Genomic DNA, 19,432 nt, shown 5'->3' on the forward strand with positions numbered 1-19,432 from the left:
ACAATGTATGAAAGTTATTCCCACTACCTTTCTTAGGTAGTTGATTGGTTTGGATTCCAGGATAACACTCTCTCCAGGAAGCTCCTTCTGTTTCCTTTGCTGGATCCTTCTCTACTTCTCTCTAAATGTTGGCAAAGCCTCCAAAATTTTCCTCAATTTTATATTTTAAGCTTCAGTTGATAGATTTTTATTTGTTTTTTTTTCATAAACCAGTAATGTCATTTTTATTATGGTCTCTAAATCTTAAAAATTTGAAGGTTGGTTTTTATCTCCTAGACCACTATAAATAGGTGTTTCAGTCCACATTTCATAATTTTTGTTATCAGGAGTTCCAGTGGTCTATTTGTATTGTTCCTACTGGTTCTCATTTGTGTCTGATCTCATATGCCTAGTTACCTTTGATTCTGTGCGAGACAGCTCATTTGAAAAATCTGGAGAAATAACTTCAGGCTGAAAATGATACCTATTCCAACCTCTATTATATTCCTTGCTCACAAAGTTAAGTAATTCAGAAACCAGCTGTACTTCAAAATCCCTTTGGGATTTTTTTCCTAGGCCTCATACAGAGCAATTAAATTAGAACTGAGAGGCGGGTGAACACAAGTTGTTAGCATTTTTTTTTTTTTTTAGAAGTTCCCTGTGAGTTTCTACCATGCAACAAAAGGTTAATAAGCTATATGACCTGAATGATTTCATCTAGTCACATCTATATACATTAATGACACCCTATATTTTATCTCCAACCAACTTGAGCACCAGATTCTGATATCCAACATATTCAACTGTTTATTTAAAACACTTTACTATGGATATATAATAGAAATTTCAAATTCAACAAATCCAAAACAGAGTTCTTAATTCCCTCTTTATCCTACCTTTCCTCAGACGTTCCTTATATTAGCCTAGCCAAAGTCACTTTCCTCTTTTGCTTATATTATTCTGTTTGCCTTGTGCTTACTCTGCCTCAGGGACCTGCTCTTAAGGGACAAGGGATAGTAAAATTATCTCACAAGAGGAGGAGCCCAAAACTTTAAAAAGGCTGGAATAGAGGTCATTTTTATTAAATGGGAACTTTAAAGAGACAAATGCCAAAGCCCTGATTTTAGGAGGAAGAAGATACCTTATCCTGCTACATTAATTTCATACTTATCAAAAATGCAAACCAAATATGTCAAAGTATTAAGCATTTTCATCTGGGTATACTATTCCTAGCACAGATAAAAATGTCTTATGCTGGAAAAAATAATAATTTATCTCTGAATCCCTCATTTTTTGGGAACTTGTAAGAACTCCTATAAGCTCTACCACTGTACTATCCAGCATTTTAAATTCTCATTTGCTTTAACTTTACTTTCTCAACAACAAAACTTTCCCCCAGGACAGGGGTACTCTACCACTGAGTTACATCCCCAGTCCTTATTACTTTTTTTGAGACAAAGTCCCACTAAGTTGTCCACGTGGACTTGCAATCCTCCTTCTTCAGCTTCTAAGTAGCTGCAGGCATGCACCACCATTTCCAGCTCCCCATTCTTTAAAATTGGAACAAACATAATGTCCTTCTGGAGTACTTTATTTTACCCTTTCAGACTACCATTCAGTAAACTATATTTTTTTTAAATTTTATGTTTATTTTTTAAAATTGTATTTTTAAGGGCTAGGGATGTGGCTCAAGCGGTAGCACGCTCGCCTGACATCCACACAGAGCTGGGTTCGATCCTCAGCACCACACAAATAAAGATGTTGTGTCCTCAGAAAACTAAAAAAATAAATATTGAAATAAATTGTATTTTTAAATTTTATGTATATATGTATGTATACACATACACATATATACATATGCACACACATATATATGTTAGTATATTGTGGATGAACCTTTATTATTTTTATGTGGTGCTGAGAATCAAACCCAGTGCCTCACACATGCTAGACAAGCGCTCTATCAATGAGCCATAACCCCAACCCTCCATTTTGTATTTAATTCAGTGTTCCTATTTGATAACACCTGAAATCATCTTACTAATACTTAAGAGACTCATAAATTCAACATCAACATAAATCCACAAAAATAACAAATTCTGGAGATGTTTCTAACATGTAATAACACTCTATAACATTAATTTAAGTAATCGTTAAAAACTATTTTCAAATATTTTTAAGAAAGAATATTCAAATGATTCAAATTGTCTTGCAAGTCTGTCATCTTACCAGTAATTCTCAAACATTTTAGTCTCAAGACCTAGGGATTGAACTCAAGGTCTCACACATGCTAAGCACACACTCCTCCACTGAGTTACACCCCCCCAACCCAGGACTCTCTATTTCAAACTCTGAGGTTCCCCAAAAACCTTTTATTCGTGTAGGATACACACACGTATACTCACATCCATATTCACATATATATGTATATATGTGTGTGCATGTATATATATATATATATATTTATTTATCATATTAGACATATTTACTATATTAAAAATAAGAAGTTTTAAATTGTTAAAATTCATTTAAAGTAAATACAGTAGAGAACTTGGCTAGCATGCATGAGACCCTGGATTTGCTTGACACCATCAAATAAATAAATCCATTAACATGTTAATATAAATTAACACTTTGGGCTGGGGATATAGCTCAGTTGGTAGAGTGTTTGCCTCACATGCACAGGGCCCTGGGTTCAATCCCTAGCACCATAAATAAATAAATAAAATGAAAATGAATTAATATTTTATGAAAAAGCTGCCAAAACACTTTTCATAAAAGAAACCATGTTTTACATTTTTGCAAATCTCTGTAGTATCCAGATTAAAAGAAGTCAAAAACGTCTCAGATCCACTTTCACATTCAATCTCTTGCAATATGTGGTTTAGGTTGAAGCATTTGAAGATATATACTCTCACAAAAATATGCAGCTGGAAAAGGGAAGAATAATTTAATAGCCTTTCAAAAAACTGGGTTTTCTTTGATACCACCAAACTTGACAAGTGGCAGTTTCTTAACTCAGTTGAAATATGGAATCTTACACCGAATTGGTAAATTTTTCACACTCGGTATCTATCTTGTATTTTAAATGGCTTTTACCCATGTATAATAATTCAATAATACCCATGATAATAAGTTCATCACCTAAAAACTATGGACAGCCAGGCAGGATGGTACATACCTATAAGCACATAGTGAAGCTGAGGCAAGAGCTTAGCAGCAGTGAGATCCTATACTCAATAGTAAAGGGCCCCTGGGTTCAATCCCCAATACCTATGTGTAATACATATGAAAATGAAAAATAAAAGCTACTGATTCACTGAGTTTTTTCATATAGATCTTCCAAGGGTTGGTATAATTACAATATCAAACAGATTCTATTTATTTATAGCACCACCCATCTCCTCAGAAAAAGTTAAGTATAAAGAAGCTAACAAACTCACAGTAGTAGATTTTAGCCAAAATTCTAATTTTAACTGGAAAGTCCATGTTTTATCACTAGCAAGAAATATTGTAGGGTTTAAATGACAAGCTTACTTCATTTACTTTTGCTTAATTATCTGTCACTTAATATCTGAAGTCCTCAAAACCATAGCTTGTCAGTTGTTCTTTCAAGTAAAAACAATATTTCAGCTTGTAACATACAAGATTGTACAACAGGAAAAAGTGCTTTTTTTTCAAAGTCAATTATCTTATTTTGGTAGGCAGCAGAAATGCTTTATTAAAGCATACTTCCCTTTTCCTCACAAAGAATATTATAGACATCAGTAAGAACTGCAAACCAAAATCATAATGAGATATCACTTCGTACCCAATAGGGTGGTTATAAGATGATGATCAATAATAAGCATTGACCAGAATTAGAGAAACTAAAACTCTCATATAATGCTGGTGGGAATACAAGATGGTGCATTCTTTTCGGAAAAACCTTTTTAGCAATTCCTCAAACACTGAATTACCATAGAACCTAGTACCCATTCCTCAAAAGAAAAATCCATGTCCACACAAAAAACTATACACAAAATGTTCACGGCACCATTATTCATAATAGCCCAAAAGTGGAAACAATCCAAATTTCCATCAATAGAAAAATAAAATTTGGCATACAATGGAATATTGGGCCATAAAGAGAAATGAAGTACTGACATGCTATACCATAGATGAACCTTGAAAACACACTATATGAAAGAAGCCAGACACAAAAGGCCACACGTTATATAATTCACTATTATGAACGAATATGCAAATCCAAAGAGACAGAAAGACAGTGGTTGTTAGAAGTTGGGAGATGGGATGGAATGAGAAATGACTACTAATAGGTATGGGTTTCTTTTTGGGGTGATGAAAATGCTCTAAAATTAGATAGTGATGATGGCTACACAAGTCTGTGACTATGTTTAAAAAACTACTCAATTGCATAAAAGGTGAATTTTATAGTATGTGAGTTAGAATCCAATAAATCTACTGTTTTTTAAAAGATATGCAGCTCTAAAGAGTTGACATTTAGCAAAAATAACTTTTTATTGACTCATGTATGTCATTCTTCAGTGAAACAAATTTTTCTTTAACTGCAAGTGCAGAGTCAGGAAAATACTAGTAGTTTGGTCCACCATCAGTGACAGTGTGAACACTGGAGGGGGGGGGGAAATCAAGTAACTTCTTAGTATTATTATTAAAAGTAGTTTCAGCTGGGCGTGATGGTGCACACCTGTAATCTCAGGGGCTTAGGGAGGCAGGAGGATTTTGAGTTGAAATCCAGCCTCAGTAATGGTGAGGCACTAAGCAATTCAGTGAGATCCTGTCTCTAAATAAAATACAAAAAAGGGCTGGGGATGTGGCTCAGTGTTTAAATGCTTCTGAGTTCAGTTCCTGGTACCGGAAAAAAAAGTACTTTCACATAAAGAACCTCTGAATGGGTCTTGGGGACAGACCACACTTCAAGAACTGCTGCTCTAAACCCAGACTCAGAAGGCATAAACACAATTGAAGAATTTCCATATACAGATCTGAGATTCATGGGCAATTCCAACATTCTAAGCATATGTCCCAAATTTCTAACAAGGAAAAGGAGTTTGGCATGATAGGGCATGCCTGTAATCCCACCAATTTGGGAGACAGGAGGATCACAAGTTTGAGGTCAGCCTCACCAACTTAAGTGAGAGAGATTCTGCCTCACAATTTAAAAAAATGAAATAAAATAAAGAACTGGGGATATAACTAAATGGTAAAGTACCCATAGGTTCAATTCTGCAAGGGTGGGGGTAAGGAGCACATGTTACATCTAGAAGGTATCCTAGATATGAAGTTACTAATATCCCATTTCACACAATGAGGAAACCAAGTTTTCAAGAGAAAAAAAAAAAAAAAAACCTATCCAAAATCACATAGCTAGTTTGTGACAGCTACATAAGTACTCTACTCCATGCTAATATGATCAACCAAATATAATGCACACAATGTTTAAACCAAATCACACCAGGGCCAAACAAGACACACTACCTGCAAAATTAAATTCTGTAATGCTTGACAACACCAGATGTCAAAACAAAGGAAACTACAAATGTAATTGGCATAACAGAAAAATGAAACCTTAACTTCAAAACTTCCAAAGAACAATTTGGAAGACACTTTGATGTCTACTTTCATATAAACATAGGGATATGTCATCTTTAATGAAAGCTATATGCTAATAAAAATTTCCCCATATATTATAACTACACTTTTTATGGAAGGCCATCATTTAAGACTCACCTGCAGGACTGTCAGCATTCTCTCCTGGATGTAGCTGTATACCAGTAGAATCTAGAGAGTTTACTGTAACTGTCTGTAGATTTGGCAACTGACCAGTGCTTAGACTAACTGGAGTTGAAGTCAAGGCTCCACCTGCTGCAACTTGACCAAGCGTGAGTGTCTGGACAGGCGTCAAAGTTATTTGTTGGGCAGCAGTATTCTGTATTTGCAAATTCTGCAAGTTCTGGACCCCTTGTACTTGAAATGTTTGCCAAGTTATCTGTCCAGAAGGGGTCACTGTCTGTGCCTGAATTAAAAAGGTTCCAGGATTCAGCTGCAACTGAAGATTTTGCAAAGCCTGTTGTGATATATTTTGACCACTGGCTTGCACACCATGGATTGTCTGTGGTGTAATACCTTGCACAATTTGGGCTTGACTGGTTGGCTGCTGAGAATCTTGAAGCTGTAGATGTTGTACAACAGGCTGTGCTGTAGAAACCTGAATATTCTGAGCCTGTGTCTCTTCGGAAACAGGCGACTGGATATAATTTCCCTGAAGATCTGAAGAATGAACTTGCCCACTAGAAGTAGTCAAGCTATTTGTATTTTGTTGTAATATACCTGTACTATCTATCGTAACAGGCAACTGTGATGAAGAGGATGTTGGCACAAATAAATCTGTATCAGTATTAGTTTCATTAATATCAGGAGAAACCCGCTCACCAGTCCTTTCTGAATTGTCTGAACTATCCATAGCTTGTCCTGTGTTTATCAAATGTCCATCGGCATTAATGCCTGCAGTCATTGTCTGAGAACTGCCCGAGAGTCCCAAAGAATCTAGATCGACACTATTGATTGGTACAAAGGTAATATTTCCTGGCAGACCAAGAGGCACATTAGCAACTACTTGGGTTTGGCCAGGAAAAGATGAACCACCAATTGCAACTCCCTGAACCTGGACTTGACCAGTCTGTGGTATGAGATTCTGGATATTAGCAGGAGGTGTTCCAGAGGCAAGTAAGGTTTGATTAGAGCCAGGAATGATCTGAATTTGACTGCTTTCTTGATTTATACCCCCATTATCTGAAGAGCCTGTGAAACCAATCTGAACCTGCTGACCATCTGTTGACTGAATCTGTGGTATTACTTGATATTGAACATTGGGCACTGTACCATTTGATGAATCTGATCCTGGTGCAACTGAAAATATTTGTTGATTCTGCAAATTTTGAAGGGGAAGGACATACTGCCCACTCGAAGTAGCAGCACTTGGAATCTGTACTAGATTACCAGCTTCATCTTTTATAGTTGTAGGTGTGGCTGACAAAACCTCCCATCGGTTTGGTGCTCCTCCTAACTGGGCAGAAGCCAAATCACCTGTCTGGATGAAGAAAACAAAAATGTTGTGATATATTTTGTGGTATGTTTAAACCAATTCTTAAAGAAAAAAAAAAAAAACTCTAAACTAGTATAAATCCTACTATCTAAGAGTGAAAATCCCCTTAATAACATAATAGGACTAAAATACAGAAGTAATACTGTACAAACTACAACAATAATCCTTACATTTTTCTTAGTTATTGTGAAGAGAGCCCATTCTATTTATCATGACCTGATCAAATTTTTTCTTAATGTTTTGGAAATGGAGTCTTGCTATGTTGCCCTGGGCAGGTCTTGAAATCGTGCAGCAAATGAGTCTGGGACTACGCTCTTCCAATTACTCATCTATAAGCACTAATGTTATAGTGTTTTTGTTTTTTTTTAAGTGGAGGTGGCTAGAATAGATTATAAACAGTTCAAATCAAACATGACAACTACTAAAGAGCTAAGAAAGTGCACAACCCACTAAAAAGTATAAAAAAGTATACAACCCACTAAAAATGTCAATAAATCCAGAGTACTATAATTGTGAACAGTGCAGTGTTAAAGTTATCTGAGTTAGAAAAATAAAATTTGTATATTACTGCTATAACCCTTAAATCAAATAATTAAAGCTATTCTTTTATGATATATATTAAGGTACTTCAGAATAAACTCATGATTAGTGGAATTTCATAAGCATACCCACCCATCAAGTTCTTCACTTTTATCATGAACTACTAAAAAAAAGAAACTTTATAAAAACTCCGTAAGGAAAGGTTATTATTGCCCTGTGACTACAGAGTAAAGAAGCCCCATCTGAAAAGCTTTTCTAGAATCCAAAAACTGGAGGATTTAGACTTGGTTTGGTTTTACTTACTTTTCTAAGATTCTAGTAGAATGCCAGGCATATATGTTTTGTATGCTGTAACCTGCTAGAAATCTCTGGGATCACCCATATGGTCACATAGGCAACATTGGAACAATGCCAGCAGAAAAAGCAGAAAGCAAAAAAAAACCCCTCCATATCAGGCCCAGCACAGTGATGCCCCACTGTAATCCCAGTGACCTCAGAGGCAAATGCAGGGGGATTACAAATTCAAGGACAGCCTCAGCAACTTGGTAAGACCCTGTCAAAAAGTAAAAAATAAAAAAATCCTGCATGCCAATGTCAAATGGTAGATTTTTTTAAGCAAATTATCTAAGCTTTTCTTTATATGCCAAATACTGTAACAAGGTTTAAGACTCTCTCATTTGGTTTTTTTGGTACCAGGGATTGAACCCAGGGGCACTTAACCACTGAGCCACATCTCCATCCTTTTTTTTTTTTTTTTTACATTTTATTTTGAAATACAGTCTCACTAAATTGTTTAGGGGCCTCACTAAGTTGCTGAGGTTGGCTTTGAACTCACGATCCTCTGGCCTCAGCCTCCCAAGCCACTGAGATTACAGATGTGCACCACTGCACCTGACCAGCTAAAACAATTATATTTTATAGAATTTATTATCATCCCTATCTTACAGATGAGAAAATCGAGGGACAGTCACATTGTTGTCAAGTGACCAAGACAGGATTTAAAACTAGGCTAAAACTAACTCCAAACTCAGGTTCTTAAACACTATGCCATACTTGGACTCTACTAATAACAGGGATAAAGCCACTGGGAATAGGAACCTATATGATTTACTCACCATCAAAATCAAGCCATCTCTATTCCACTTATTTACAAACCTATCTATAATTTTCTCTAACTCCATATGTCAGTAGATAATAAGAACATAAAAGCACATCTAGCCTAGCACTGTCAACCTAGGATATATAACCGGGCTTCAAGGGAATTTCTAAATCCTATAAAAAGACCATAGCAACTTTTTCAAAGTTGGGGAGGGAGAAAATAATCTAGGGTTTTATCATATTCCCAAAGGGGGTCTGTAACCATTAAAAAAGGTTAAAACAAATACTGTTTTCCCAACTTAGAAATTCCATAAAATTCCATAAAGTTTAATGCAAATAATATAGCAAAAGATCTAAAATCTAAAATTAAGGAAGCTCCTTAATTTTCTGTAGTTATTTATATATAAAGGATGAACCATAGTTTAATGACTCAATTCAAACACTGAATATAGCTGCCAAAATGAATAAGGATGAATGAGTAAACAATACAACCTATATTCAAATGGTTCACACTCCATCCAAGCAGGCATACACAAACTAATACAATGTGAAAAGTGGCATATACTAGCCACCTGATGAAAATATTATGTGGGAACATAAAGATTGGAGAGATTTCACTTGCAATATATTTGAAGTATTAAAATATGTAAGATTTCACTGTTGTCAGAAACAGAGACATTAAGAAAGGTATAGAAACAATATAATTACAGACAAATAGAAAAAGAATAATATGCAGTTTTGAGTTTGAAGTTCAAAACAAGATCCAAAAAGGCTCCTATTTATAGACAAAAATAATGGGAGAACAAAATGACATTTTTATCAAGGTCTATAAATGGCCTGTAGATCCTACTACATGGCTTGGACTTTGTCCTGCAGATAGTGAATGACAGCTATAAACACTTAATAAGCAAGTGCAATCACATCTGTATTTTATAAAGATAAACTAAGGTCCAAGGAAGGAGACTAAAAGAAAGGCAGAAGAGACTAAAGGCAGAGAAACTGTGGACCCAGTACAAATCTCCAAGCCTGAACTAAAATAATCTGTCTTTAAAATACATATTTATTAAACTATATAGTTAAACTTGATTTTAAATTTGAAAATGAAGCACCAGATATTAAAGTCACATGTCATTCAACTTCAATTGGTATCAAAATTAAAATTTTATTTCATCTTTCATGTTTCACTTCAGCCTTTTGGCATTTTAAGTAAACTAAGGATATTTAAAGTCTATATACTAAAAAGTAAGTCTAAAATCCAATCTTTACCTTAAGATTATTATTTATCTGGAGAATCAACTATTAACTATTTCTAGCCTGAATTAAATTTACAAGTTTTTTTTAATATTTATTTTTTAGTTTTAGATAGACACAATATCTTTATTTATTTTTTTATGTGGTGCTAAGAATCGAACCCAGGGCCTCACACATGCTAGGCAAGCGGGCTACCACTTGAACCACATCCCCAGCCCCAATTTACAAGTTTTTTAAATAAAATAATATACTATCTTGGGCTGGAGTAGTGGTTCAGTAGTAAGAGCACTTGCCTGGCATGTGGGAGACCCTGGGTTTGATGTTCAGCACCACATATAAATAAATAAATAAAATGAAAGATCCATTTACAACTAAAAAATATTAAAAAAAAAAAAAGAAGAAGAAGAAGAAGAAAAGGAAGAAGGGCCAGGATTGTGGCTCAGTAGCAGAGTGCTTGCCTAGCATGTGTAAGACACTGGGTTCAATCCCAGGAACCATATAAAACAAACAAAATAAAGGTATTGTGTCTACCTACAACTACAAAAAGAAAATTAAAAAATATATATACTAGCTCATGCATAAATCAATTTTACAATACTGGCATTCTGACCACTTTCCTTTCTTTAAAAAAATGTCAAATTTATGGCACCTACAGTTTTATTTTTTGAGACAAAGATATTCAACCACCAATTTCTAGTCAAGAAATTCCTTGAAAATACAACCACTCAAGTAACAAATCTGAGTAAATATGCCCAAGTTATCCCCTTTGCAGAAACTAAATAAACAGTAGGGCTGGGATTGTAGCTCAGTGGTAGAGCACTTGCCTGGCATGTGTGGGGGCTTGGGTTCAATTCTCAGCACCATATGTAAATAAATACATAAAATAAAGGTCCACTGACAACAAAAAAAAATTTTTAATTAATAACAAAAATAAATAAATTACTGTAGTATCATTTTCCCTAGCAAAACAGGTCACTAAATGAAAGCAAAATCTCCAAGACAAAATGAGAAAGCATTATGAACTTCTGTGAATAAGCCCAAGGTAAAAGGAATATATTTTTAAAAATCTGTGAAGCCCAAAGATGGGAGGCAGCAACAAATAGCTTAAGCAAAAATTTCAGGCAAACAAAACAAATATTTTATGCAGCAGATATGTAGTTTTTAAAATCTGCTGTAAAACAGATTTTTTAAACAGAATGGGGGCGGGGGGTATCACCAAATCCAACTTTGATTTCAACTAAAACTTACATGCTCACAATGGGCAAAATGTTATCTTGCAGGAAAGGTCAAGAGAACCAAAAAGAAAATATTAAGTTTTATAAACTTTAGAGCACGTCAAAATCCCAAGTTTTGGTGATTACTAAGATTAAAAGAAAAGATTTAGAAAAAGCCTCCATTAGATAGCTACCACAATTGCTGGCACAAATTAAGGTCAATATATAATTTATTGAATGAATAATTACTGGTATTTTACCTTAAACCATTGCAAAGAAAATGACAGAAATAGAATGATAAAAATGGATCAATAAAATCAACTTTGAGGTATTAGAACCTTCTAAAAGGGCTGTAAGTTCATTTAAAACCTGTTATTTCCATAATTCCACAACGAAAAAAAATCCAAATATTTCAAATTAAAGTTTTCTAAGTCCACTCATTTTGCAAAATACACTTCATCAGCGAAACTTTATCTCACTAAGAGACAATGTAAAATAAATAATAGGAAAGGGATAAATTAGAAAGTCATCTGCCACCAAAAACATTATAATATGTTGTGTTGAATTATTGGAAGTGCTCGAGAATCAAAGGGAAACAGACATAAAAACACAACTCTGCTGGACATGGTGGCACACACCTGTGACTCCAGATACTCTGGAGGCTGAGGTAGGAGGATTGAAATTCAAGAGCAACTTCAGCAATTCAGCTAGATCCTCTCAAATTTTTAAAAAATAGGGCTAAGAGGCTGGGGTTTAGCTCAGTGGTAGAGAATTTGCCTAGCATGTGTGAGGCCCTGGGTTAGATCCCCAGCACCACACAAAACTAAATAAACAAAATAAAGGCACTGTGCCCATCTACAATTAAAAATATTTTTTAAATAAAATAAAATAAAAATAGGGCTAGGGATGTGTCTTAGCGGTAGTGCACTTGCCTAGCTTGCACAAGTCCTGGATTTGATCCCCAGCACTAGACAGATAGATAAATGGAGTTAGGGATGTAGCGCAGAGGTAAAACACCACTGGGTTCAAACCCCAGTATTAAAAACAAACACCCATAACCAAGACAAGAATTAATATTGGTTTAGGTATAAGATAACCCCCTGTATGAACTTACAAATTAAAGAAAAGTCCAGTGTTTTTATTAGTAACTCTAGTATTCTTTTTGGACAACTAACAAAATATCATTTGGCCATGAAAGTGTCCCTCTCTATATAAACACAAGCCCAAAATGAAGAGGACCCCAAACTACAGGAGCCTAGGCGGAAGGGAGGGCATCAAAGGTTGGTACCAGCAGTGATGTTACTATAACAAATTCATTACAAAGGCATACTAGGATGCAATTGTGTATAAAAATGAGGGGGATGGGATTGAGAGAAAAGAAAAAAAAAAGGATGAAACTTCTTAGAAGATACCTGTGGAAAGGGAAAAGAAAATTCATACCATTTATTGCTTAATATTTTGAAAGGATAATTAACTTTTCAGTCCCCACAGATGGCTATATAAAAAGCCAGAAATAGGGCCGGTAGTTCAGTTGGTACAGTGCTTGCCTTGCATGTACAAGGCCCTGGGTTCAACCCCCAGCAACACTACACACACACAATTGAAAACAAGAACAAGTGTGAAGCTAAAGTGGAATCAAACTAAGAACCACTCTTAAGCAAATACGCAGGTTGAAACCTTAAAGGGAAAGTAATAGAACTCAAACAGACTTCAATAAATTAATTACAGTGATACTGTAGGTCTTACAAAAAGGAATAATAACCTTTTCTTGAAATAAGCTACTATTCATTTATTTTAGTTCACCAACATTTATGTGCTAAACTAATGAACACTAAATTTACAACTTAAACCAAAGATCAGACAATGACTCATAATATTTATCTGTTCAGTTTATTTCACTACAGTACAAATGAAATAGGCATATAAATAATCCATTAAGTTCACACAAATGTAGTTTGCACAAGTTAATACTTGCATATAGGTGTACTTTTTTAATTTCCAGACATTTTTAGTAATAAAGTATAAAAGAGCTCAGCTTCCATCTTTGGGAATCCATGCTTTGGGACATTATACATAGGTAAGAACACTTTTAACAAATTCCAAATTCATATTCTTTAAAGCAAATCTTTAGTGCAGCTGATTGCCTTTCAAGGCCCTTTGAAATCTTGAAATATCAAGCTAAACTGGCATAATGTTGAACTGTATATGTATATTTCCACTATATGCAATGTGGTTACTGCAAGACAGATCCTATAGAGCTGAAAATGAACATTCGTGGAAAACCTGACAAAATCCAAATAAATCCTGTAATTACTTTAGTTATTACTATACCAATGTTAATTTCCTAATTTTGATAAATGTACCACAATTATGTTAACATGAGGAGAAGCTGGGTGAAGGGTACAAGGTAATTTTCAGTTCTCTATTTTCAACTTTCCTGTAAATCTAAAATTATTCCACAAATTTTTAAAAACACAACTACAAAAACACTCTCTGATTTCTCATGATTCCCAGAAATTTAAGTAACTAAAATGAGGTTATTATCTATGTCCGGTTTTTTTTTGTTGTTTTTTTTTTGTACCAGGGATTAAACCCAGGGGGGGGCTTAACCACTGAGCCCCATATCCAACCCTTTTTATTTTGAGACAGGGACTCACTAAATTGCTCAGAGACTTGGTAAATTAATGAGGCTGGGCTTTCAACTTGCAATCTTCCTGCCTCAGCCTTCCAAGCCACTGGGATTATAGGACTGCACAAATGCCCCTGCATCTAAGTTCACTTTTAATGGGGGGGGGGCATGAACTGGAAAAAAATCTTTATTATTGCTAAGGCAAACATCTAAGCCAGACTTATCAACTTTACTCAAAGTGAAAAATATTATGCAGATGTGCCAAACATACATGTCCTAAGGGTTTGCCGGCAAAACTAATTTTCAATGTACAAAATTCTATTTTGAAAAAAAACTAATTTTCATTTTATTGTGGTTGCCAAATTATGAGGTGTCTGATAAATCTCAGTTATCTCAGAATGATTCTATTTAAGATGGGGTGGTAAATGTGTTGTCAGTGCTTATGTGATAATTCAGAGAAGATCTAAAGAGACATGGAAACAACTGGAGACAGTATTCTAATCCTAGGCTTGAGACTAACACATAACATTTTCACCCATAACTTCCTTCTTCATTCTTCACTTCTCCCTTCCCCCATCTATAAGGTGATATGTAAATCTGGCAAATTAGGAAAAAGATTTTGGCCTATTTGAAATACTTAAAAAGTAGAAGAAGTCTAATTTTCAATTTTACTTGTGCAGTGGTTTATAAACAGTTAATGTGTTTTGACACTCTGGGGTCTGGAGGAATATACTTTTAAAAAACTGGTTTGCCAATCCACAGATTTGTTTAAATAACAATGCTTCTCACAAACATGATTTTATGCTTTTATGCTTTAATCTACTTAAAAAAGCACAATTAAGACATTAAGACTATCTATTTACATCCCCCATAGCATAATCTGAAGCACTAAAATTCCAAATATAACTTAACAATGCATTAGCTTAAACTTGTAATGCCTACATATTCACTATACCAAATATCAAACTTTTCTTTTTACAGTGACCATTCAACTCAGGCCAACATGGTGGCCAATACCTCCAAAAGAGAAGCTGAGGCAGGAGGATTCCAAGTTCGAGGTCAACCTCAGAAATTTAACAAGGCCCCATCTCAAAATTTTTATATATATAATATATATGTGTGTGTGTGCGTGTGTGTATGTTGCTTGGTGGTAAAAGGGCCCCCTGAATTCAATCTTCAGTACCAAAAAATAAATAAATAAACCCACCACCACAAATTAATTCTTATAATCCACAAAAAATTAGACTGAGAAGCGTTTCAACTATTTTAACAAATGCACACATGTACAGGTTACACTAAAGCAACAGCAACGATCCAAACAAATATAAAATTCGTAAAAAATACTCCACAATGTGTTACTAATTTTGTCTTACACCATCTAACACTGCCAGTTCCTCCCCATTCCCCAGACACTAGAAACACTTCCAAAAGAAACCCACCACATCCTATAGAACTAGCAGTCATTTAATACAATGAAAAAAAGTTTTGCCAACCAAATTCTACTGTATGATATGCATTAACGAACATGAAGATAAAATTCTTCACCTGTACTTGTTTCTAACACTGATATTCGTGTTCAATTTCAAAAACTTAAGTACTATATAAATAACTGCAAATTTCAACGGTTGCTAAACGGACGTTTCATTTACCACGCTTAGAAAAAATTAGTACAAATTTGTAGTGTCTGCAAAAAGTAAAATTCAACCATTTGAAAGGTCACTTAAAAAAAGCACTGTGTTCATTCCTGCATACAGAGTTCAAATTAAACCTTCTCGACTTAAATCAGTTTAAGATCTAGTAACTTCCAGCAGAAAACGCTCCAGACTCAAAAATTCTAGAAACTAAACACTGCCTTTCTAGTTGATACTATCTATGGCCGATAGGCTGTGTTTGAAAATGTAGTGTTCAGCGAAGGAGTTTTCAGCAGAGATATGAATTGCTCAAACATCCATTTTGGAGTCCTCTACCCCCGCCCTCTCAGACTTCATTTTGTTGAGAATTTTCAGCAAGGTACCACAGTGACAATTTCGAGAAAGCCTGTGCTTACTTGGGATCCAAACAGGGATACACAGAGCAAGAAAGAAGCCCTGGCTCCGCGACCCGCGCGTGTCGCGGCCGCGCGGGCGCCCGGGAGGCCTTTGGGGCTGGCGCGGCGCAGGCCCGGGATGGCGGGCGCAGGGCCGCGGCGGGGGCGGGCCGCGCGCGCTGGACTTACCGCTCCGGCGGCGGCGGCTGGGGCCCCGGCTGCGGCGGCCGCCTCCTCCTCGTCGTCGCCCGGCGATGGCGGCCCTATCTTGCTGCAGGTAGCGGCCAACAGAGCAAGCGGTGACGGCTGAGTGTCCTACCCCCGATGGGCGGGTTCAGAGAGGGAGACAGGGAGGGGGTGGCGGTTAGGGCCGGGCCGCCGCTCGCACAGGAAGTGCGGCTCGGTCCTCGCCGGCTGCGCCCGGGCGAGCCAGCCCGCGCTCTCCTCCTCCTCCTCGGCTCTCCTCCCGCTCGCACGCACACCGGCCCCGTCCGCGGCAGGCGGGCGGCGGGCTACGCGCCGGGCCTCCACCTTCCGCCCGGAACCCACCCCGGGAGGGAGCGCACACTCACACACGCACAAAAAGGCGGCGGGCGGGGGAGCGCGGGCGGGGTCGGAGCGTTGGCGCCTCGGGCGGGCAGCTCCCGGGGCGGGGGAGGGGAGGGGAGAGGAGGGAGGGGAGCGGCGAGGGGAGGAGAAAGCGGCGCGAGGGGGGAGCCGGGCCGGGGCTCAGCCGCTCCTCACCTGGGCCGCCGCCGCCGCCGCCACCGCGCCGTTTCCGTGCTGCTGCTGCTGCATATACTCGCCGTGGCCGCCGCCGCCGCTGCCGCCGCTGTCCACGTCCAAGGCAGCCATTTCCTCTTGTTTCACGGGCTTTTCGGGAGCTGCAGGCACAGCGCGGGGGGGGGGGTGGGGGTGGGGAGGAAGGCGGGTGGAGGAGAGGGAGGGGGGCCCGCGGGCCGCGGCGAAATTACTCCGAGCCCCGACCGAGGCCCCTTCCCCTCCCCCACCCGCCCCCCGGCGGCGGCGGCGCGGCGGCTCCCTCCTCCCCTCCTGCTGCTGCCCCCGCCCGCCGCGGCTGTAACCCTCCTCCTCCTCTTTCCCTCCTCCTCCTCCTCCCCGCGCTGCCCCTGCCCCCTCTCCTCTCCTCTCCTCCCCTTTCCCTTCGCGCCGCTCGCTCTCACTCGCGCTCGCTCCTCTCGCACCGTCAGTCACTCACACACGCCCGCCCGCGCCCGCACACAGGGGGATGCGCTCTCGGCGGACCCGGCCGCCTGCCCAGGGGTCCGACGGGGAGACGGCGTTGCTGGGGCTTGAGGGCTGGACAGTGGCTGGCGGGGAGGGGAAGAAGGCGGAGGGGAGTGCGGCTTTCTGCCTCTCACAGACACTCGGTCGCACGCTCGGGGCCGGGAACCGGCGGCGGCGGCGACCCCGAGCTGGCTGTGGTCGGCGGCAGCGGCGGCGGCAGCAAGGGTTGCTCTCTCTCGGCTTTACGTACCGGTCATAGTGTGTTTAGGGCACCTCAGGCGGGGCTCCCCGCCGCCTTACACATGGTGAGGAGCGAAGGCGGCGGCGGCGGGAGAGGATGCGGGAAGCGGCGGCGGACACGGCCGGAGCGGTCCGGGGATTTTTTTTTCCTATTTTGATTGACTGTGCGGGAAACACAAAAGGTGGAGCCTCCAGCCCAAAAGGGGGGAAGAGGGTGACAGCCCGCCCGGAAGTCCCGCCCCTCTTCTCCGCGCTTATTCGCTGCCACGCTCTCTGTCGGCTATGCTCATTGGTCCGGGTACCCGTCCGTCGCTCGGCCTAGCGGCGCGCTTCCTGTTTGCCCCCCGGGTGGAAGGGGAGAGACAATGAGCGGCCGTGGCGGCGTAGGTTCCCGAGAGCGGCTACGGCTCGCCGGTTATCCCGCTGTGCCCGCCTCGCTCGCCGGCTGCCGATGCCAGGCCCACGGCGCAGGCCTCTTCCACCTCGCTGATGCCCGGAGCAGGCCCCGCCAACCTGTAGGGGCGCTGAGCTGGGAAGGAAATCCTTCCTCGCTGGCTCTGGCTCCGCACGACGTTTCCTCCATGCCGGCGGCAGCCTCGGTGGGATCTCCCCAGGGCCTCGCGGTCTTGGAGCCGCTGCTTCCCCGCGCTGCCAGGAGGCCGCTGCCGCTCAGCCCCGGGGTTCTGCTGCGGCCGCTGCTGCTACTGAACAAACCAGACCCGCCCCACGAGCCCGGGGGGAGGGAGCTGGTATTGGGGGAGACACCCCCTCCGAGGCTGGAGGAGGATTTTTTTTCTCACACTTGCAGCTCTCAGATTCACAGTCGGAGCCATCCCATTCCCATCCCCCTTAGACCCAGGTTTCCAACCGTCTCCCACCCTGGAGGCAGGCATTTAAAGCAAAAAGAAATCGCAAGTCACCTCACACATGGGAAGAGATCTTTAATTCTAGCCAGTGGCATCAAAACAAAGTAGATTTTATACGAAGCATGTACATGTTCAGTGGGACAGAATCCCTTTTAAAAAAAAATCACAATCATTTTGCTGCACACACATAAATTGCTACTTATTCCTCATGAAATCAGGTATCTCCTGAAAAAGTCACACAACAATTGCATTAGTTTGGATTAGGTTAACACTCCTTCCTTCTTTGGCTTCCTTGACATTCTTACTATCAACCCTGGGGAACATACTTAGGTTTTATTGTGTGTTCTGCCAACTAAGAGACATCTCTGCCTATTATCCTTAGGTTTGGTTGCCAAGAATGTTAAATTCAAGAAGTGAGAACGGTGCCCACAATATGCCTTTTATTAGAAATCAGGGTCAAATCAGTTTCAATTATTTTGATTATTATACTTTGTGTAATAAGTGAGGTTGTGCTGAGGGAATGATGTTGTAAAGTCTAAGCACTTGAACTGTGTGCACGAACTGAAAAAATTCTGTATCCATTTGCCAGAGACCAAGTTTGCATCTCACTTCCAAAACATGCATACATGCCACCTATCATAGGATGAGAAACTTGTACTTGGCTGCTAATTATGCCCCCCAAAAATCAAATATTCAGGGAATTGACCTAAAAAATACAACCAGGAAAAAATACTCGAAATTCTGAGTCCTAGAACAGGATTCATCTAATATTAAGTTCTTTTGGTTTCATATTGAACTAAAAAAATCACGTCGAATACTTGAATAGTACAAATGATATACTATTTTACACTTAATTTTTTTGGGGGGTGGGTTTGTTGTTGGTTTTTTTAATGTCTATACAGTTTTCTTTTCAAAAAAAATAGTTGTCAATGGACCTTTATTTTTTTATTTACTTTTTTTAGTTGTAGTTGGACACAATACCTTGATTTTATTTATTTTTATGTGGTGCTGAGGATCGAACCCAGGGCCTCTTGTGTGCTAGATGAGCACTCTACTGTTGAGCCACAACCCCAGCCCTACACTTAAAAATTTAAAGTGTTTAGAATAACATGATGGGGGGAATAGAAAAAAGGACTGGGTAATTTGTAGAAGACAGAGATTAAAACAGTGGAGTATGGGACAAAGGGAATCTCAGTACTATCACTTTCTCCTTAC

The 19,432-nt window shown here is 39.4% G+C and overlaps 1 protein-coding gene across 2 annotated transcripts in view; it reads right to left on the minus strand.

Moving 5' to 3' along the window:
* Nucleotides 1-18,060, minus strand: part of Sp3 (Sp3 transcription factor) — a 52,786-nt gene extending 34,726 nt beyond the window's left edge. The window contains exons 1-4 of one of the 2 annotated variants that reach the window (XM_078017619.1): nucleotides 17,362-18,060; nucleotides 16,608-16,747; nucleotides 16,053-16,178; nucleotides 5,731-7,090 (exon numbers count right to left, since the gene is read on the minus strand). In XM_078017619.1, coding sequence (XP_077873745.1) covers nucleotides 5,731-7,090; nucleotides 16,053-16,178; nucleotides 16,608-16,747; nucleotides 17,362-17,368 — 1,633 coding nt within the window. In that variant the 5' untranslated portion in view covers nucleotides 17,369-18,060. The remainder of the gene's footprint in view (nucleotides 1-5,730; nucleotides 7,091-16,052; nucleotides 16,179-16,607; nucleotides 16,748-17,361) is intronic. The other variant, XM_078017620.1, reaches the window with a different exon arrangement.
* Between the last annotated feature and the right edge of the window lie 1,372 nt (nucleotides 18,061-19,432).

The sequence above is a fragment of the Ictidomys tridecemlineatus genome, chromosome 7 (genome assembly GCF_052094955.1).
Source record: "Ictidomys tridecemlineatus isolate mIctTri1 chromosome 7, mIctTri1.hap1, whole genome shotgun sequence".
Lineage (NCBI taxonomy): Eukaryota > Metazoa > Chordata > Mammalia > Rodentia > Sciuridae > Ictidomys > Ictidomys tridecemlineatus.